At 40.0% G+C, this 17,029-nt stretch overlaps 2 protein-coding genes across 10 annotated transcripts in view; both read left to right on the top strand.

Moving 5' to 3' along the window:
- LOC124096285 (Kv channel-interacting protein 2) overlaps positions 1-13,773 on the top strand; it is a 54,775-nt gene extending 41,002 nt beyond the window's left edge. For 5 of the 7 annotated variants that reach the window (XM_058581249.1, XM_046450051.2, XM_046450053.2 and 2 more), the window contains 8 exons: positions 118-731; positions 1,345-1,519; positions 4,838-4,923; positions 5,884-5,988; positions 7,228-7,313; positions 7,567-7,759; positions 10,539-10,698; positions 11,669-13,773. In XM_058581249.1, coding sequence (XP_058437232.1) covers positions 118-731; positions 1,345-1,519; positions 4,838-4,923; positions 5,884-5,988; positions 7,228-7,313; positions 7,567-7,759; positions 10,539-10,698; positions 11,669-11,805 — 1,556 coding nt within the window. In that variant the 3' untranslated portion in view covers positions 11,806-13,773. Of the gene's footprint in view, positions 1-117; positions 732-1,344; positions 1,520-3,368; positions 4,924-5,883; positions 5,989-7,227; positions 7,314-7,566; positions 7,760-10,538; positions 10,699-11,668 lie in introns of those variants that run through there. The other 2 variants (XR_009227313.1, XR_009227312.1) reach the window with 2 other exon arrangements.
- Positions 13,774-14,943: 1,170 nt separating this feature from the next.
- Positions 14,944-17,029, top strand: Npm3 (nucleophosmin/nucleoplasmin 3). 3 transcript variants are annotated; one of them, XR_009227315.1, is made up of 6 exons: positions 14,944-15,099; positions 15,446-15,531; positions 15,730-15,849; positions 15,972-16,065; positions 16,442-16,579; positions 16,673-17,029. XR_009227315.1 is itself a non-coding variant. In XM_046450223.2 (6 exons), the coding sequence occupies exons 1-5, from the start codon at positions 14,982-14,984 to the stop codon at positions 16,571-16,573; spliced, it is 534 nt and encodes a 177-aa protein (XP_046306179.1). In that variant the 5' UTR covers positions 14,944-14,981; the 3' UTR covers positions 16,574-16,579; positions 16,673-17,029. The 3 variants fall into 3 exon arrangements, 2 of the variants coding, with proteins under 2 accessions (XP_046306179.1, XP_046306180.1); XM_046450223.2 differs by having other exon boundaries at positions 16,458-16,579; XM_046450224.2 differs by lacking the exon at positions 15,972-16,065.

Raw genomic sequence — 17,029 nt, 5'->3', positions numbered from 1 at the left:
GTCCTTTCTTCCCTGCCTCCCTGGTAGTTTAGAGAAATTTCACTTTTCTTGGGGTTTTTCAAAGTGTTTGGAACTCAAATTGAGATTCCAGTTAATCTCTTTTTTCTTTTTTTGTAGGTAGGCAAGTTGCACACAGTGGAGCTAAAGCAAGTGTAGTTGATGGGGCTCCCTTAGTCGCAGCTCCCTCTTTAAATGCCACAACAGTAGTTACAACAGTTTATCAGGAGCCCATTATGAGTCAGGGAGCAGCTCTGGGTGGTGAACCTACACCTCTGACCAAGGAAGAAGAAAAGAAACAGCTAGATGAGGAACCCATGGACATGGTAGTAGAGAAACAAGAAGAAACAGATCACAAGAATGACAATCAAATACTAACTGAAATTGTTGAAGCTAAAATGGCAGAGGAATTGAAACCGATGGACACTGATAAAGAAAGCATAGCTGAATCAAAATCCCCAGAGATGTCTATGCAAGAAGACTGTATTAGTGATATTGCTCCTATGCAGACTGATGAACAGACAAACAAGGAGCAGTTTGTGCCAGGTCCAAATGAAAAGCCTTTGTACACTGCAGAACCAGTGACTCTAGAAGATTTGCAGTTACTTGCTGATCTGTTCTACCTACCTTATGAGCATGGACCCAAAGGAGCACAAATGTTACGGGAATTCCAGTGGCTTCGAGCAAATAGCAGTGTAGTTAGTGTCAATTGCAAAGGCAAAGACTCTGAAAAGGTAAGCATACATAATTTAGCTGCTTTTCTAGCCAATCTGGTTCCTATGCTGGTAACATGGGGGAGGTTCGGTTTCTTAAATGAGTATATTGGTAACTTTCAAAAAATAAATAAATATATGGGGAGGTTTGTTGTTGTTTTTAAGCATCTGTTTTTGAGCTGGACGCTATGGTACATGCCTGTAGTCCCAGCAGCTCGGGAGGCTGAGGAAGGAGGATCGAAAGTTCAAAGCCAGCCTCAGCAACTTAGTGAGGCCCTAAGCAACTTAGTGAAACCCTGTCTCTAAAATAAAAAATAAAAAGGACTGGGTATGTGACTTAGTGGTTTAAACACCCCTTTGTTAAATCCCTGGTACCAAAAAAAGAAAAGAAAAAAAAGTTTTTGACAGGGACTCTGCTGAATCTGAAATGTTGTTTCATAGTTTGATGTTTTAGTTAGGAATGAAAGAATGTCAGTGATGATTTTTTAGGCATATCTAGAGTTTAAGCCAGGGATTCTTTAATGTTTAGAATAAACTCCAGGTACCTGACAACATAAATAATTTAGTTTGTATCAGTCTTAGATTATTTTGTTAAGCTTACAATTTTTTGAGTATTTTTGTTCATCTTCTATAGATTGAAGAATGGAGGTCTCGAGCGGCCAAGTTTGAAGAGATGTGTGGACTAGTGATGGGAATGTTCACTCGGCTTTCCAATTGTGCCAACAGGACAATCCTTTATGACATGTACTCCTATGTTTGGGATATCAAGAGTATAATGTCTATGGTGAAGTCTTTTGTACAGTGGTTAGGTAGGTGCACCAGGAATAATATCTTCTCCTAAAATATATTGTCCCTTAAAATATATACATATATATAAAAAATTATCCCACAGGGAGAAAAACATTTTAGGGAATTGGTGAATTTCCAAATCTTATTTAATTCTTTATCTAGGTTTCTTTCAAAGTTAGGCATTTGTTGAAGAAATGTCTCGTTATATATTGAGCACACTAATTTTTCTCCCTTGGGCTAATTCAACATAAATATATTGAAAATATGTTAGAAAGTACTGACTTTAACTTGCTCTGACTGAATGCTTCCTGGATGGGACCCCATATACCACTACTGTCTGATTTGGAGATGAGACACTATGAAATGTGACTCTATAAGCTTTCTGCTGCTTGCTGTGTCTTCTGTAACATTAATGCTCTGTCTAATAGAACAATTGCTGAAATGACCCGAGGGGCTTGGCAAGAGGAAGCCATCCTCCCAGCCCTGTGCGCATGCGAGCTTTAGTGGAAGGCTATTCTGGTGCTACTCAGTATTATTTCACATGACGTTTTCTTTATCCTTCTACCAAGTAATTGGTTTTAGCAGGGGATAGAAATTATAGTCCCCTTAAAAACTCTGTCATTCACTGGACTTTCATATGTCTCCATTGAAAACAGTGATGTTTGTTCTGGAAATTCTCAAAACTTGGTAAAAAGCACCAGCATGGCCAAGTTTCTCCAGGGACCACATTTCATTTCCAGGTTTCAGCCAGCTATAAGGAATATGTAATGAACTTACATATGGCACACAGCAGGCAGCAAAGCTGACTGACAAGTCATAGTTTTCATAGTAGTCACAAATACTATGATGGGTATCATGGTCTTAGTTATGAAATAGATGGTCTGAAACACTGTGAGCTTAGATTAACAGGTAGTAGTGTGAGATGTCTCATTTTCTGCCCATAAACCTTTGGGGCTGTTAAATATTAAAAAGTAAAACAGTTTTCCTGTTATATAATGGACTGTTAAAAATTAAGTCTTTCTCTTGGGGCTGGGATTATGGCTTAGTGGTGGAGTGCTTGCCTAACACATGTGAGGCACTGGGTTCAATCCTCAACCCCACATAAGATAGATAGATAAATAAATAAAAGTATTGTGTCCATCTACAACTAAAAAAATACTTTTAAAAAATTGAGTTTCTAAAAGTTTATTTGACAATATAGAACTTCCTTTGGGTTGTTGAATATAAATTAGTACAATAAGTAGGAAAACATTTTTTAAATCTCTTGTTATAAGACTCTAGGATACCTATTGTAGGTAGGAGATGTATACTCTTAGGCTCAGGAAAATCCTCTGTATTAGTTGTTGAATGACAGCATTTGCCTTCTAGGCTTCTAGCCAGGGAGTTACAATTAATCCTTATAGGAATTTAAATCTAAAAATTTCCAAGGCACTTACAAATTTTGAACCTTAAGTATAGACTATTGAGCTTAAAGAATATATGATTTTAAATGTTTTCATTTAATTCAAGAATTATTAAAAATTTAATTCTTGAGTATGTACAGTACCATTTATTTTTCTTCTCAGGCTTTATCTCTGTGTTATGCAATTATTAGGATAACTTTCCCAGTTTATAGAGAGTGGTGTACAGTCTCAAGGTCAGAGCCTCTTAAAGTTTTCAGTAACCATCTTAGTATTAACATAGCTCTAAAGAAGCTCACAACAGGGAGAGTATCTTTATGGTTCTATAGTAACTTCGGGGGATTAATGATTAGAACCCTTTGTTTTTTTGCTCTCCAGTCCAGCTGGCATTCAGTCCTTTAAAGAATGTGGCTATGCAGTACTTTTGATTACTAACGACTTCTATTATCTTCTTCCCCATTGTGTACAGATGGGAGAATCCTCAGCACAAGTGTCTACTACTATTGGATGGACAGCGGCAGATGTTCACAGCGCGTCATGATTAATTAGTTTAAATTGAAAGGTTCTATCTGTGAGGTAGTTCAGGTAGATTTAAGGGCATTAGGCATGAACTGAAGTCACGTTTGCGCAGCGACTGAGGCATTAACCATGTTTTCATTTACACAGCTCTTCGTACATGCAGCTTTTTTATTATAATAGTTGGAAGTGCTAGTTATGTTGTAGTCTCAAAGTTGGGGGTAGGGGAAATTGGCTGAATTTAAAGTTTGAGAAGTATAGATTTTTCCCTGCAGTGTAAATCACACTGAGTTACTGAATAGGGCAAGTTCTGTATAGTCTAAATTTTGGCCCTATTTCATATTTATTTTACAAATATTCTATGTTTTTTTTTTTTTAAAATACCCCTACCCTTAAAACATGACAGACTCAGATATAATCTCTTAATGGGCTGAATTGTCAACTAAAAATTTGGTTTGCTTTGGGACTGTCTGACTAGCACACTGTATCTTGTACTGATGAGACTGTTAACTTGAACAGGAGGTAGAATGCTGTCTTCCAATGGAAAAGAACTATTGCGCTGCTTATTTTGTCAGAAGACTAGGCAGATGATTTTGATTTGGCTTCCAAACATTTGCCTTTATTATCTTTTAAATGAAGTTGATTAAGTGGTGGCCTTAAACAACTGATTTCTGGACCTCAAAGCCTGCCATTTCATTCATGTGTTCAGTGCATTATAAAGATGATAATGGCTGACCAGAGGAACCAGAAAGTGCCATATTTTTAAGAAAAGAATGTTTTTAACACTGGACAAATTAGGAGCTTTAATTGGCTCTCATTTTTCAATACCTGCCTGACTAGTATTATAACTAGCCATGTCTAAATTTAGATGATCCTTGTCCAAAAAGTTTTTTTTCATTGTTTTATTTTGTCAACTTAGTAACAATTTCTTTTATTTATTCTGCTAACCTTAGTTTTCTGACAAGATTACCCTCCCCCCCTCTTCCCTTTCCTGTACCCTTCCTCAAAATGTAAAATGTGACTTCAGACAGGTTTAATTCCTTCATGGGCTGTGATAATAAAATAATCTATCATTCATTTCAGTTTACGGTTACTTTAATGTCAGATGGCTTGATTTATATAACTATTGAAATAGTTTCAAACTTGACCCAGACAAACTTGGGACTTAATTTTCCTTCTAGTAATTAAGCATCAAATAGAACTGGCAACACTTTTTTATTAACCAAGGAAGGAACATCAATAAAGGTATTGAAATTCCATTAAAAATTGTTAAAAATAATTATTATCACAGCCTTGCCCTGAAACCCTGGAATATTATTGTTAGAGAGCTATTTCCATAGTGTTTGTTAGTTTGTTGGACATTTGAGACCCCAGGAAATCCCCTTTCTCGTAACGTTCTCCGCTTGGATCTGATCTCAACAGGGTGTCGTAGTCATTCTTCAGCACAGTTCTTAATTGGAGACCAAGAACCCTGGGCCTTTAGAGGTGGTCTAGCAGGAGAGTTCCAGGTATCAATATGAATTCACAACTGAATTGACATTTTCTTTGTTTTATGAGAAACCTTATGTTGCGCATCAGATGGCTGGAAGGATTGGTCTGCCGAAGGCTTTCTAGTCCCAAATTCAATTTAGTTACATAGCTGGATTTTAAATCAAATTTTCCTCCTCTTTCACAGTAATTTCTGAAGGAGATGCTGCCAATCCCCCCCGCGCCTGCGAAGCGCAGCGGCTCTAGGTATACACTTCACATTGTTTCTTTGCAGGTCGCACAGCATTTTAATCTGCGCCCGCAATGCACAATGCGCGCATGCTTGTCTGCCAGTGAAAACTCCATGAGCAAAAAAAGATAATTATGCATGTGTGAAAGGTGAAAGGGCTTTTGGATAATTTTCCAGTTAGTTTATAAATGTAATGTGTTTGAAAGAATAGTGAAAATTTGAACAAAATAGGAACATTTTTTTGCTGTTGGAATTTGTTCATGGATTTTTTCAGGTGCTCTACTTTTCTCCCCCCAACAGGTGCTCTGCTGCGCACAGCAAACTGAAGCGCATTGCTTTGGGGATAAAGCGTCTCCTGGACAGATAACCCTCTTCAGACCAAACCTCTCCTCCTGACATTCTGTTCTGCCATCTTTTAATAGGAAGATGGTCTATTTAAGATTGGTTAAAAAAAAAAAAATAGTTGTCGTAATTAGAATAGTTTTTTTGTTGTTGTTTTTTATAGTAAATTTAAATTCCCATTACTATGCCACTAAAAGCTGTATAACTCAGTTTGGGTAATTTCTGTGCAGAAGCACTCCCCTACCCCAGCAAAGAGGTGTTTATATTAGTAAAGCATAGTACACCCCTCTTCTTTAGGTCTGCCTGCAGTAGCCAGTTAATGTTAATTTGGTAATCTGCAGTGCACACTCATTTAAAGAAATGGATATCTTCCCAACGCTAATCCATCTCCTTTTTTTTCCTTCCACAGCGTTTGCTGCCAATTGATGGGGCAAATGATCTATTTTTCCAACCACCCCCACTGACTCCTACCTCCAAAGTTTATACTATCAGACCATATTTTCCTAAAGATGAGGTAATTGTCTGCCTATCAACTTGGTGAATGGTGGTTATATGCTCACAACTTTCCTAGTTAAGAAAAAAAAAATCTCTTCTGTCTTAAAATAAGTACTTTGTATTTTGTGGTGCTAGGGATCAAACCCAGAGCTTTGTTCAGGCACTATACCACTGAGCCATACCCCTAACCCTTAAAGTACGAACTTTACATGGGGAAGTTAAATAAAATAATGAACACCTGAGGAGGAAAGCTAAGAGAAATTTGAGGGAAAACCTAAGGAGTGAAGTTAAGGACTCCTGTCATCTTGTGCTCAGTCCTTTAATTCCTCTTGTAAAAAAGTCAAATGAAATGTATTAAAAGTTGGAATGACAAAACAGGTAACGTCAGAATTACTAAACAGTTAATATCTGGTTTTTTTTAGGGGGGTAGGTAGTGGGGATTGAACCTAGAGGCCACTTAGCTATGTCCCCACCCCTTTTTTCTTTTTTTGAGACAAGAGCTTGCTAAGTTGGTCAGGGTCTCACCAAGCTGAAATTGGCCTCAAACTTGTGATCCTCTTGCCTCAGTCTCCTGAGTTGCTGGTACTGTAGGCATGTGCCAGCACCGCAACTGTGTCTAAATGACTGTTAATCCTTGACTGAATATTAAGTAGTTAAGTAATTTTCTATTGTACCTGTAGGTGGTTGACAACCATCTATGGGAAAAAGCAAGCCTGCTTAAAGATAACAATATTAAAACAGTAACATTTCATTGATTAAAAATAAGAACTGTTCTTATGTTTTAGAAAGTTGAGAGACACAAACTCAATATGCTGTTTTTTTGTGGGTTTTGTTTTAATATTGGGGATTACATCTAGAGGTACTTTACTTAACCCCCCGAGCTACATCCCTAGTTATTTTTTTATTTTTTCTTTTGAGACAGAGTCTTGTTCAGTTGCTAAGACTGGCCTGGAACTTGGGGTCCTCCTGCCTCATTCCTCCAAGTTGCTTGGATTTTGCTGGCTTTTAAATCTACAGTTTACTACCCAAAAGCATCTCCTGCAAAACAGTTTTCATAGTTTACTAAAACCATGCTGTTTTTTACTGGTCTTACAGGTTTGAACCAAAGAATAAATCTTTATTTAATGAAGCACAGGTGATATTTCTGACAGGACAGACATTTTGTCACTCCCTCCCCAGACTAACATATAAATCATACTGTTGATAGATTCTGTTGCCATTTTTCTTGATGTGTTGCTTAACTAGATTATATTTTCAGGCTTCCGTGTACAAGATTTGCAGAGAAATGTATGATGATGGAGTGGGTTTGCCTTTTCAAAGTCAACCTGACCTTATTGGAGACAAGTATGTGGTGACTATTTGGATTTGGGAGTAGACATTTTATGATCAGGTTTATCTGGTTGAGGGGAGGTAATGACTGGAAATTTTTTTTTTTTTTTTTTAATTTAGTTTTAGTGAAATCTGAAAATCAGTATGTGTGAGTTTCTATTTGCTTTTATACCAAATGTAGTTTCTGGAAATAAGATCATTCGAGTACATTCTGAATTTTGTATTAGTCACGTAACAAGCTCACTCTGTCCTCTTTCCTTCTGAGCAGATTAGTAGGAGGACTGCTTTCCCTCAGCCTGGATTACTGTTTTGTCCTAGAAGATGAAGATGGTATATGTGGTTATGCCTTGGGCACTGTAGATGTGACCCCCTTCATTAAAAAATGTAAAATTTCCTGGATTCCATTCATGCAGGAGAAGTACACAAAGCCAAATGGTGACAAAGAACTCTCAGAGGCTGAGGTAATGTATTGGTTTAGAATTATGCTATGGTGATAGTTGTTTTGTTTACTTCGCAATACTAGGGATTGTACCCAGTGTGTCATGCGTGTGCTACTGAGCATTCTTTCCCTATTCCACACCCCTTGTGTTTGTGTATGTTTCCTGGGAATTGAACTCGGGGCCTCATGCATGCTAGATAAGCACTCTACTACTGAGCCACATTCCCAGCCCCACATCCCCCCCCCCTTTTTTTTTTGTTTTTTTGCAACAAGATCTTGCTAAGATTCCTAGGCTGATCTTGAACTTGGGATCCTCCTGCCTAGCCTCCTGAGTCGCTGGGATTATGGGTATGCACCATTGTGCCTGGCTTGTTTTATTTTTTCCATAAAATATAAAAGTAAGCCTGGTGTGGTGGCTCCTAAAGCTCAGTGGTACAGTACTCCTGGGGGTTCAATCTCCAGAACTGTGCCTGAGTGAATGAAGGAATGAGTTATAAAATCTCAGTACTCTTCAAGTTAATTTCTTACAGAAGAGAAGTATTAGTACTTTTTTAAAAATTTAAACAAGAAGTTTAAACAAGATGCTAGCTTTGGGAAAACTAATAAGATTTTTTTTTTTTTTTTTAGTATAATATATCTACTTAGATTGCTGTATATGTAAAAATTGCCCTTGGCTTAAAAATGATATATGAGGGGCTGGGCTCAGCGGTAGGGTGCTCACCTAGCACGTGTGAGGCCCTGGGTTCCATCCTCAGCACCACATTAAAATATATATATAAGTAAAGGGATTGTGTCCAACTACAACTAAAAAATAAATATTTTTAAAATTTTTAAAAAATAAAGAATACATTTGGTTAAAAATTTTTTTTAATGATATATGAAAAACAAAAGTTCTCCCATCATACAAAGTATAAAAGATTTTTATGTTTTTGTTGTTTGAGCAAAACATCTTACTGGAATTTAAAGACGAGCTAAATGTGACCCTGCCAGTAATGGAGAAAGGTTTTATTTTCATAAAACCAATATTTTTTCCCATCCAATCTCCATTTGAGGTCAATCAAAATATACCATTGGCAATTTACTTGAGCACACCATTGCAGTTTACACAGGCATACTATTGGCAGTGTGCTTGTGTACATATTATCAATTACCTTATGTAAAATAGGGAATGGGGCCAGATGCAGTGGTGCATGCCTGTAATTCCAGGAACTCAGAAAGATAAGGCAGAGTGATCTCATTTTGTGGGGGTGGGGGAAAGATAGGTGGGAGAAATAAATAAAAGAATAGATTTACTATAGAATGTGAGTGGAGTACAGTTTTCTGAGAGTGTATTACATATGGATGGCCCCAACTAATAATAGTCTGATTTTTTGTTGTTGTTGTTGTTTTAACTTTAATGGTACAAAAGCAATATACACTCAGTAGAAACAATACTTCAGTTTTGAACTTTGATCTTTTCCTAGCTACCAATAAACAACAGTTTGATATGCTATCATGAAGCTAGGCAGTAGCAGCAAGCCACAGGTTTTAGTCACCTGATGAAGGTTGGAAAACAACTGATACTTCAAAATGTATGGTCATCCATTAGTATCCACAGAGAATTGGTTCCAGGACTACCCCAACCATACCATACCCATAGGATACCAAAATCTGTTGATGCTTAAGCTCACTATATCAAATGGTGTTTTTGCATGTAATCCACATATATCCCTCCCATATGCTGCCTAGTTAATGTGTGTGTGGCTTCCCCCCACCCTTGGCTTAAGTGAGTAGGGGGTATGGAAAATATAGCACACCAATGAATGAAGTGCTAAAATAACCCAAAATACAAAATAGAAAAATGAATTTACAGGTAAGTACATTACTAGGATCAGAAAAAACAGACACCCAGTTTCCTCCCATACACTTCTAAATTGTCTCTACTTACTAATACCTAATGCAGTGTAAATGCTATATTGTTTAGGGAATAATAACAAGCAAAAAGATACTCTGTACAGAAACCCCCACCCACTCCAAATTTTACATTTTGAGACCAGGTTTTATTGTGTTTCCCAGCCTGTTGATGAACTTCAGTGATCAATCTCCTGCCTCCACCTTACAAGTAGCTGGGTGTGTGTGCCACCACACCAGGCACCCTAATTGTGTGTGTGTGTGTGTGTGTGTAGCTGGGATAGAACCCCAGGGCCTTGTGCATGAGAGGCAAGCACTCTGCCAACTTGGCAAAAACTCCTTTGTGAGTTGCAATACTTTGAATTTATAGCCCCCATCATAAGGTGAGGGGAAAAAATATATATATATATATATATATATATATATATATATATATATATATATATATATTTTTTTTTTAAACTAGGGATTGAACCAGGGGGCTTTATCTGAGCTATATCCTTTTTATTTTGAGAACGGGGTCTCACTAAGTTGCTGAGGCTGGTCTCAAACTTTTAATACTCCTGTCTCAGCCTCCTGAGTCACTGGGATTACAGGTGTGTACCATTTTATTCACCACTTTTTTCCACTAATTTCCTTTTTGTATTCCAGTTGATGGTGCTAGGGATTGAACTCAGGGCTTTTGTTTGATAGGCAAGTGCTGTACCACTGAGCTATTCTCCCCAACTCCCTAGAAAGCTTTGAACATGAAAAATGCTTCAGCTGGAATCGAAAGCTAATTAATTGTGTGTGTGATAATTTTGTAATGTCTGGAAGAGTTACTAAATATTGTCATTTTCCTGTTGGTGAGTTCTAGGATATAGATACATAATGTTTTGAAATTGGAAGTCAAAAGATTCTAATTTTTGCAGAAAATAATGTTGAGTTTCCATGAAGAACAGGAAGTGTTGCCAGAAACTTTCCTCGCCAACTTCCCTTCTCTGATCAAGATGGATATTCACAAAAAAGTAACTGACCCAAGTGTAGCCAAGAGTATGATGGCTTGCCTCCTGTCTTCACTGAAAGCTAATGGTGAGTACATATTTGTGGAGTTGGCATTGTTTGGGCAAGGGAATTTTAAAAAGGGAAAGAAGTGAATTGTTAATCTGTACTCTCTTACTGTTTGGTGTGTGTGTGTGTGTGTGTGTGTGTGAGAGAGAGAGAGAGAGATGGGGTCTTTCTCACTATGTTGACCTGCAATTCTTGGGCTGAAGCAGTCTTCCTGCCTCAGCCTACAGAGTACCTGAGACTACAGTCACTTGCTATTATTTTTAACTCATGACTTATTTTCTGAATTATTAGTGTGTAAGAATTCCATGTATATTATTGAAAAATACTACTCTTCTTTTATTACTATGAACACTTATTTTGAGCCCCAATTAAAGGAGGAGTGAATCATAAGTAGTGGTTCAAAATTAATCTAAAGGAGAAAGTTCCTTTAGGAATTCAATTTTGGTAGTACTAGGGATCAGACCCCTTGTGCATGTTAGGCATGTATTCCACCACAGAAATACACTCAACCCTTTCTTTAAAATTTTGCTATAGGGTCTTATGGTATTGTCTAGGTTTGGTCTTATACTTAGAATCCTTCTGCCTCAGCCTCCCTACTGGGATTTCAGGTGTGCATCACCATGTTTGACTCAGTCTTGAGGTTTCTTATACCTTGTTCCCTAAAAGATTTTGGGACATTAAGGTTGGAATGACATTTCTTTGATTGTTTAGATCACAAAATAAATATTTCACTCACTGTTGAATATTATTATTAAGAATTTTAGGGCATGGGGCTGTGGCTTAGTGGTAGAGCACTTGCCTAGCACATGCGAGGCGCTGGGTTTGATCCTTAGCACAACATAAAAATAAATAAAATAAAGATATCATGAAATTTAGGGACTGGTATAAACAAGCTTATTATTTGTAGTAAATGCATTAATGATTATTTCTAATTTATATCCATAATTTTCCTCATAAGTGACTTATTTATGTTTTGGAATTTCATTTTTAGGCTCCCGGGGGGCTTTCTGTGAAGTGAGACCAGATGATAAAAGAATTCTGGAATTTTACAGCAAGTTAGGCTGTTTTGAAATTGCAAAAATGGAAGGATTTCCAAAGGATGTGGTTATACTTGGTCGGAGCCTGTGACACTGTTGGCACCATGAACTGTCCAAAACTCTTAACTCCACCTTATGGTTGGTGGTTGGGGTCTTCATACAGTTCTGCGTCTGGAGCAGCAACATATCAGTCCATTTGAATTGAAAACAAAGACGACTTTGTTAAAACTCACCCATCACACTTTCAGACTCCTTACTGGTTGGAAGAAGATAGTATACTGCTGCAAATTCTGTATGAAACAGAGATGTGGGGCCCTTCTTCTGGGTCTTGTGTCTTGTGTTAGGTGCCAAGACACCTTAGGTGGGCTTATAGGGAGGGTCTTTAATAAATGTAGTCAGCACTATTTTTCTGTATCCAGTGTTGCATTTCTCACCTAAGAGTAATCAAAATCACTTCTGGCATCCTCTTTGGTTTATTGAATGAAATGTCTCATTCTTTGGAGACATGCAGAGTTGAGAAAGATTTTAGTGGGTTTCAGAGCCTTCAGGGTTGATTTTCCAGGTGGGATGGTTGTGGCATTAGTTTAAGATGAATAAATGATTTCAATTTGGGGCAGTTTTTCTGCTTTTTGTAAAGCTATGGCCGATTGTCTCCTGTAGTAACCATTGGTTCAGGCATGTTGTACTTTGTAGGGACAAATGTGCAGTTGTTTGTGTAAAAGCCTAAAACTGACAAACTTGTAAATTTCTTTGTATATAAACTAGCTGTAACTTGACTATCCTTTTGTTTCTTGTTTTTGGTAATTTTTTTTTTTTTTTTTTTTTTTTTAATGAAAAGGTGTTTAGGATGGCACTTTGAATTAGCAAATCAATGGAAGGTGAATTTTCCTTCCCCCCACCCCATAATAAGTTTTAAAGTGCCTCCCACTTAGGGCTAGGCCATAACCTTTTTGGGTACAAGAGCCTAATTTCTTAGATCTGTTGCAAAATGCAGTCACTTCTGGAAATTAATAACAGATCAGCATGTGAAATGTTCGTTTTGACATCTGTCAAATAGGGTAAGAAGACTGAATGGTTTTTGCCCTTAGATCAGTTGTCCTTTAATCTCAAGACTTGTTACTACTGATTTAAATCAGTCTTTAATTCTTGCATGATTTTATCTAATTTTTAAAAGAATGAGCACACTTTAACCAATGATTTATGGCTACCCCTGTTTTTCCTTTAATCACAGGTTCTGAAAGCTTCATGTATTTTAATTTAGAATTGGTGTTTTTTAAGGGTTCTGTGCATGAGGCTGGCAGGTAATCTCTGCAGGACTCATTTTTTTCATCATGGCTGGCTGACTTCTCCATAGATTCATAACAGTATTTTTGTTATCTTGCTTCCCAGCAGTTTTGCATCAGCTATTTAACTTTCAGCTCAATGAGGGGAGAGGGAGGGATAAAGAAGGAAACTTGAAACAGATTTTCCTTGGTATATCTCCACTAGTGTGGGCTTTGAGTGAGTCTTAAAGCATTGTATGTAGTGGTATCTAGTGACTTCCAGTGGAGGCCCAAGTGTGTGCCCTGTGGGTGAGGAGGAAGGAAGTCTCTTTGTTCTTAGGGTAGAACTCTTTTAACTGATAAAATGTAATGTGTTGGCAAGCTGAAAACAAATTTGCATTTTTGAGGGCTGAGGTGAAGGTGAGATCCCTACTAAATATTAAGACAGTTGAATGTTAGTCTTTGACATCTCAAGCACTCAAACATTTTATCTGGAGGATTTTGGAGTTATCCTCATGGAATCAGGATTTTAAAACAAGTGCTTTTGGTTTTATCTTGGCTTTTAGTAATCCCTTTGGCTGGCCTCTGGTCACACGTGCTAACTGTGCAATAGATGTCCAGGTCTATACCTTCATCACTATAGGATCATAAAGTGCTATGCTATCTTCCATGGTTATGAATATTTATTAAGGTTGGAATGACATTTCTTTGTTTAGATCACAACTCAGTTCCTGTAGAAAACGAACTGTAAAACTATCTGAAGACCATGCAAGAGGCTAAATAAAACTTGAAGTGAATGTGTGTGGTGTCTACTGCCTGCACCTACTTCTGTCTGCCACTTCCCGCACCACCACCACTACACTCTGAAATATAATGCCTTGCCTTAGAGCAGGGAGGCATACCGAACTTCTGTCCACAGCTCTTCCAAGTTAGAGACTGGTTCTTAAAGGCAGCCCTCCCCTACTCCCATCTCCAGTAAAACTCTTCCTTCCAGATTTTCCTCAAGGCAAAAGTAGTAGACTAGTTTTTAGCAAAGCTTACCACAATTATAACCTGCTCATATTCTCTCTCAAGTAACGGGATAGAAATGCAGTTTGAGATAGAAAAAGGAATTGCCACTCAGGAATCTAGGCAAGAGGATCAAGTTCAAGGCTAACCTCAGCTAGAGATTAGTTCCGCGTAGGGCACCCGTTGAGTTGAATCCCAGTTACAGAAGAAGGGAAGGGGATCCAAATAAAGTACAGGTATGTACCTGGGTTGAGAATTCGAAGCCCTTAAAAAGTGTGGATCCCGGGCTGGGGTTGTGGCTCAGCTGTAGAGTGCTCGCCTAGCAACTGGAATAGATCCTCAGCATCACATAAATAAGGGTATTGTGTCCAACTGAAAAAAAAAAAAAGCGGATCCGCCAGGAGCAGCAGTTGAATCTCCCAGTTGAGCTGTCTAGTCCTCTGGTAGCAAGCATCCGCGTCCTGTCACCTAAAGTTTAAGGAAGATAGACCATCTGGATAGTGAATTGCAGCGTTTGGAAAGAATATGCAGAAGAGAAACAGGACGGAATGGTGGGCGGAAGTTCCTGGAGCTGAAACTTCCTTTACGCCCTTCCAGAGTATTTTTATAAGAAAAGTGCCGCTCTGAATCCCATCTCTGCAGGAGGGGAAATAGAAAGTTTTTCAACGAAAGTTTACCCTGGGTTGGAAGGGAGACAATATATGGGGCGATGAATCAGAGAGAATGGGCGCGCTCATGGCCGTGTAAGTTAGCAAAAACGTTAACGTTAAGGCTAAATCTATGCTTTTATGTGAAGTTACTTCCTCTGAAGTCCTGCCGGGTGCTAGCAGGAGCTGCGGTTTACAGAGCGAGGGGCAGGAGAAACCCTAGATCTGCAATCCGGGCGCCTTTCCTCTCCCTGAGAGGAGTGTCTCCTTTAATAGGCGGGGCCGGAACTGGCCAAGGGTGCCACGCTCCTTACGTGCTGGGGGCGGAGCTCCGAGACGGCCCTTGCAGCATGGCCGCCGGCACTGCCGCCGCTTTAGTTTATTTGAGTCAAGAGAGCCGATCCCGGGCCGGGGGTGTCGGGGGTCTGCGAGTCCCGGCCCCGGTTACTATGGACAGTTTCTTTTTCGGTATTGGGGAAAGGTGCTGAGGGTGGCCCTGGGGGAGGAAGCGGTAGGGATGAAGAACAGGAATGTGGATGGTTGCGCGATGTGGATGTGGGCGGAAGGGATTCTCACTATTCGCGGCGGACAGGTGGGCCCTAGCACGCTAAAGCCGAAGCGGACGCCGGGACCCCTACCCCAGACGTGCTGGGCCAGGCCCAGGGTTTAGTTACCGAGGTTTTCTGAGGGGACGTCTGGTAGGCGTGTTAAATGGCCAATTAGTCCATGACTATGCATGATGGGTTAGCGAAACGCCACCGCACCCCACCGCTTCTGCACACAACACTCAAACTTACCACGATATCTCTTTCAGGCTGTGAGCTCTCTGGCCACACCCGCTCCTTCACTTTCAAGGTAGAGGAAGAGGATGATGCAGAGCACTTGCTGGCGTTGACCATGGTGAGGGGCGGTAGAGGGGGCTGGCAACCAGTGGATCTACCTAATTCCCTTGCTACTCCTTTATTAGGAGTCATAGACTGCTCCCCTGGTTCACTGATATAGGAACCTTTGAGACCAGGCAAGTTCTAGGGTAGCTGCCTCTACTTGTGGTATCAACCTGTCTTGGGGAGATCCTGAGGCCCTGTAAATCCTTCCCAGCTCTGCCTCACCGAGGGGGCCAAGGACGAGTGTAATGTAGTGGAAGTTGTGGCCCGAAACCATGATCACCAGGAGATTGCAGTTCCTGTGGCCAACCTCAAGTTGTCTTGCCAGCCCATGGTGAGTTCCCCAGCCATGTCTTGGGTTGGGTGGGGTGGGATGGGGATTGAGGACATCAGTGCTCATCTCAAGATGAGATGGGCTAGGAATGGTCCAGGCCTTCATCCTTGTCTTCCTCCCAGCTCAGTCTAGATGACTTCCAGCTTCAACCACCTGTAACCTTCCGCCTGAAGTCAGGCTCTGGCCCTGTGCGAATCACTGGGCGGCACCAGATTGGTGAGAGGAGGGGAGGGCCCTCTCCTTTGTCTCCAATGGGCTCTGCATCCGCCCCTCCCCACACTCCAAATTCCTGCACTATTCAGCCTCATCTCCCAGTGTAGTTCAATCTGACCTGCATGCCTTCCCAAGCTATGTCCCTTGGCATGATGTCCCCTCCATTCGCTGCCCCACTCAAGCCTACCTAGTCCATGCAGCCTGTCCCATCTTTACCAGCTCAAGTGATGTGGACTCATTTAGTTTCTTCTTACCTAGTTTAGTGTCTGAGGCTTCTTCCACCTAGACAATGAGCTCTGGGAGGACAGCCTAGCACCAGAGTGTATGAACAAGTGACGTGGTATGACAGGGGTCTGTTTTTAACCTCCTCCTTATACAGCTTGTGTTTCTACCAGTTACTATGAGCAATGATGTTTCTGAGGAAGAGGAGAGTGAAGAAGAGGATAATGTAGAGGAGGAAGATGAATTGTGCCCCATCCTTCCTGCCAAAAAGCAGGGGAGTAGGCGCTAGCCTTTGGTGAGTAGGAAGGGAAGGCTGCCCAGAAGGTTCTGAGGGGGCAGGAGGAGCAAGTGAGAGCCTAGATGCTGACTGCTTATTTTTTGTTCTCAGGTCAGGTAACTACCTGCTGCATCACCATGCACCATGTTCGTGGACAAGTTTCAAGAATTTTAAATGTTTCTTCTCCATTGAAGAGGAGAGTTTGGGGCATGGGTTGGGTAGAAGGGTCTTGTGCTGGTGCTAGGAAAGAGGCATTCTCCTTAGGGTCCTGGTGTTCTAGTCCTGTACCATGTCTGGAGCTTCCCTTTCCTATAGGCATAAGGGGAATTTTGAACTTTTATGCTGACTCTATGTCCCCACCTGCCTGTGAGGATTAAAGGTTAGTATCTGAATCTCAACTACACATTTGTAACACTTTTTACATTTTTAGATAAAGATTGAAATAAAGTGGTGTGGGGTTTTTTGCAA

This window comes from Marmota monax, unplaced genomic scaffold (assembly GCF_021218885.2).
Source record: "Marmota monax isolate L192 unplaced genomic scaffold, Marmota_monax_Labrador192_F-V1.1 WCK01_AAM20220418_F8-fsc00004, whole genome shotgun sequence".
Classification (NCBI taxonomy): Eukaryota; Metazoa; Chordata; class Mammalia; order Rodentia; family Sciuridae; genus Marmota; species Marmota monax.
The sequence above is the reverse complement of the archived record's forward strand: the minus strand, read 5'-3'. Positions and strand labels throughout refer to the sequence as shown.

What these genes read in the sequence shown, in the direction of transcription:
- Npm3 (XM_046450223.2), top strand. Translation starts at nt 14,982, where the DNA reads ATGGCCGCCGGCACTGCCGCCGCTTTAGTTTATTTGAGTCAAGAGAGC. An exon ending in ACTTGCTGGCGTTGACCATG is followed by an intron (nt 15,532 to 15,729) that starts GTGAGGGGCGGT and finishes AATCCTTCCCAG; the next exon opens with CTCTGCCTCACCGAGGGGGC. An exon ending in CACTGGGCGGCACCAGATTG is followed by an intron (nt 16,066 to 16,457) that starts GTGAGAGGAGGG and finishes TGTTTCTACCAG; the next exon opens with TTACTATGAGCAATGATGTT.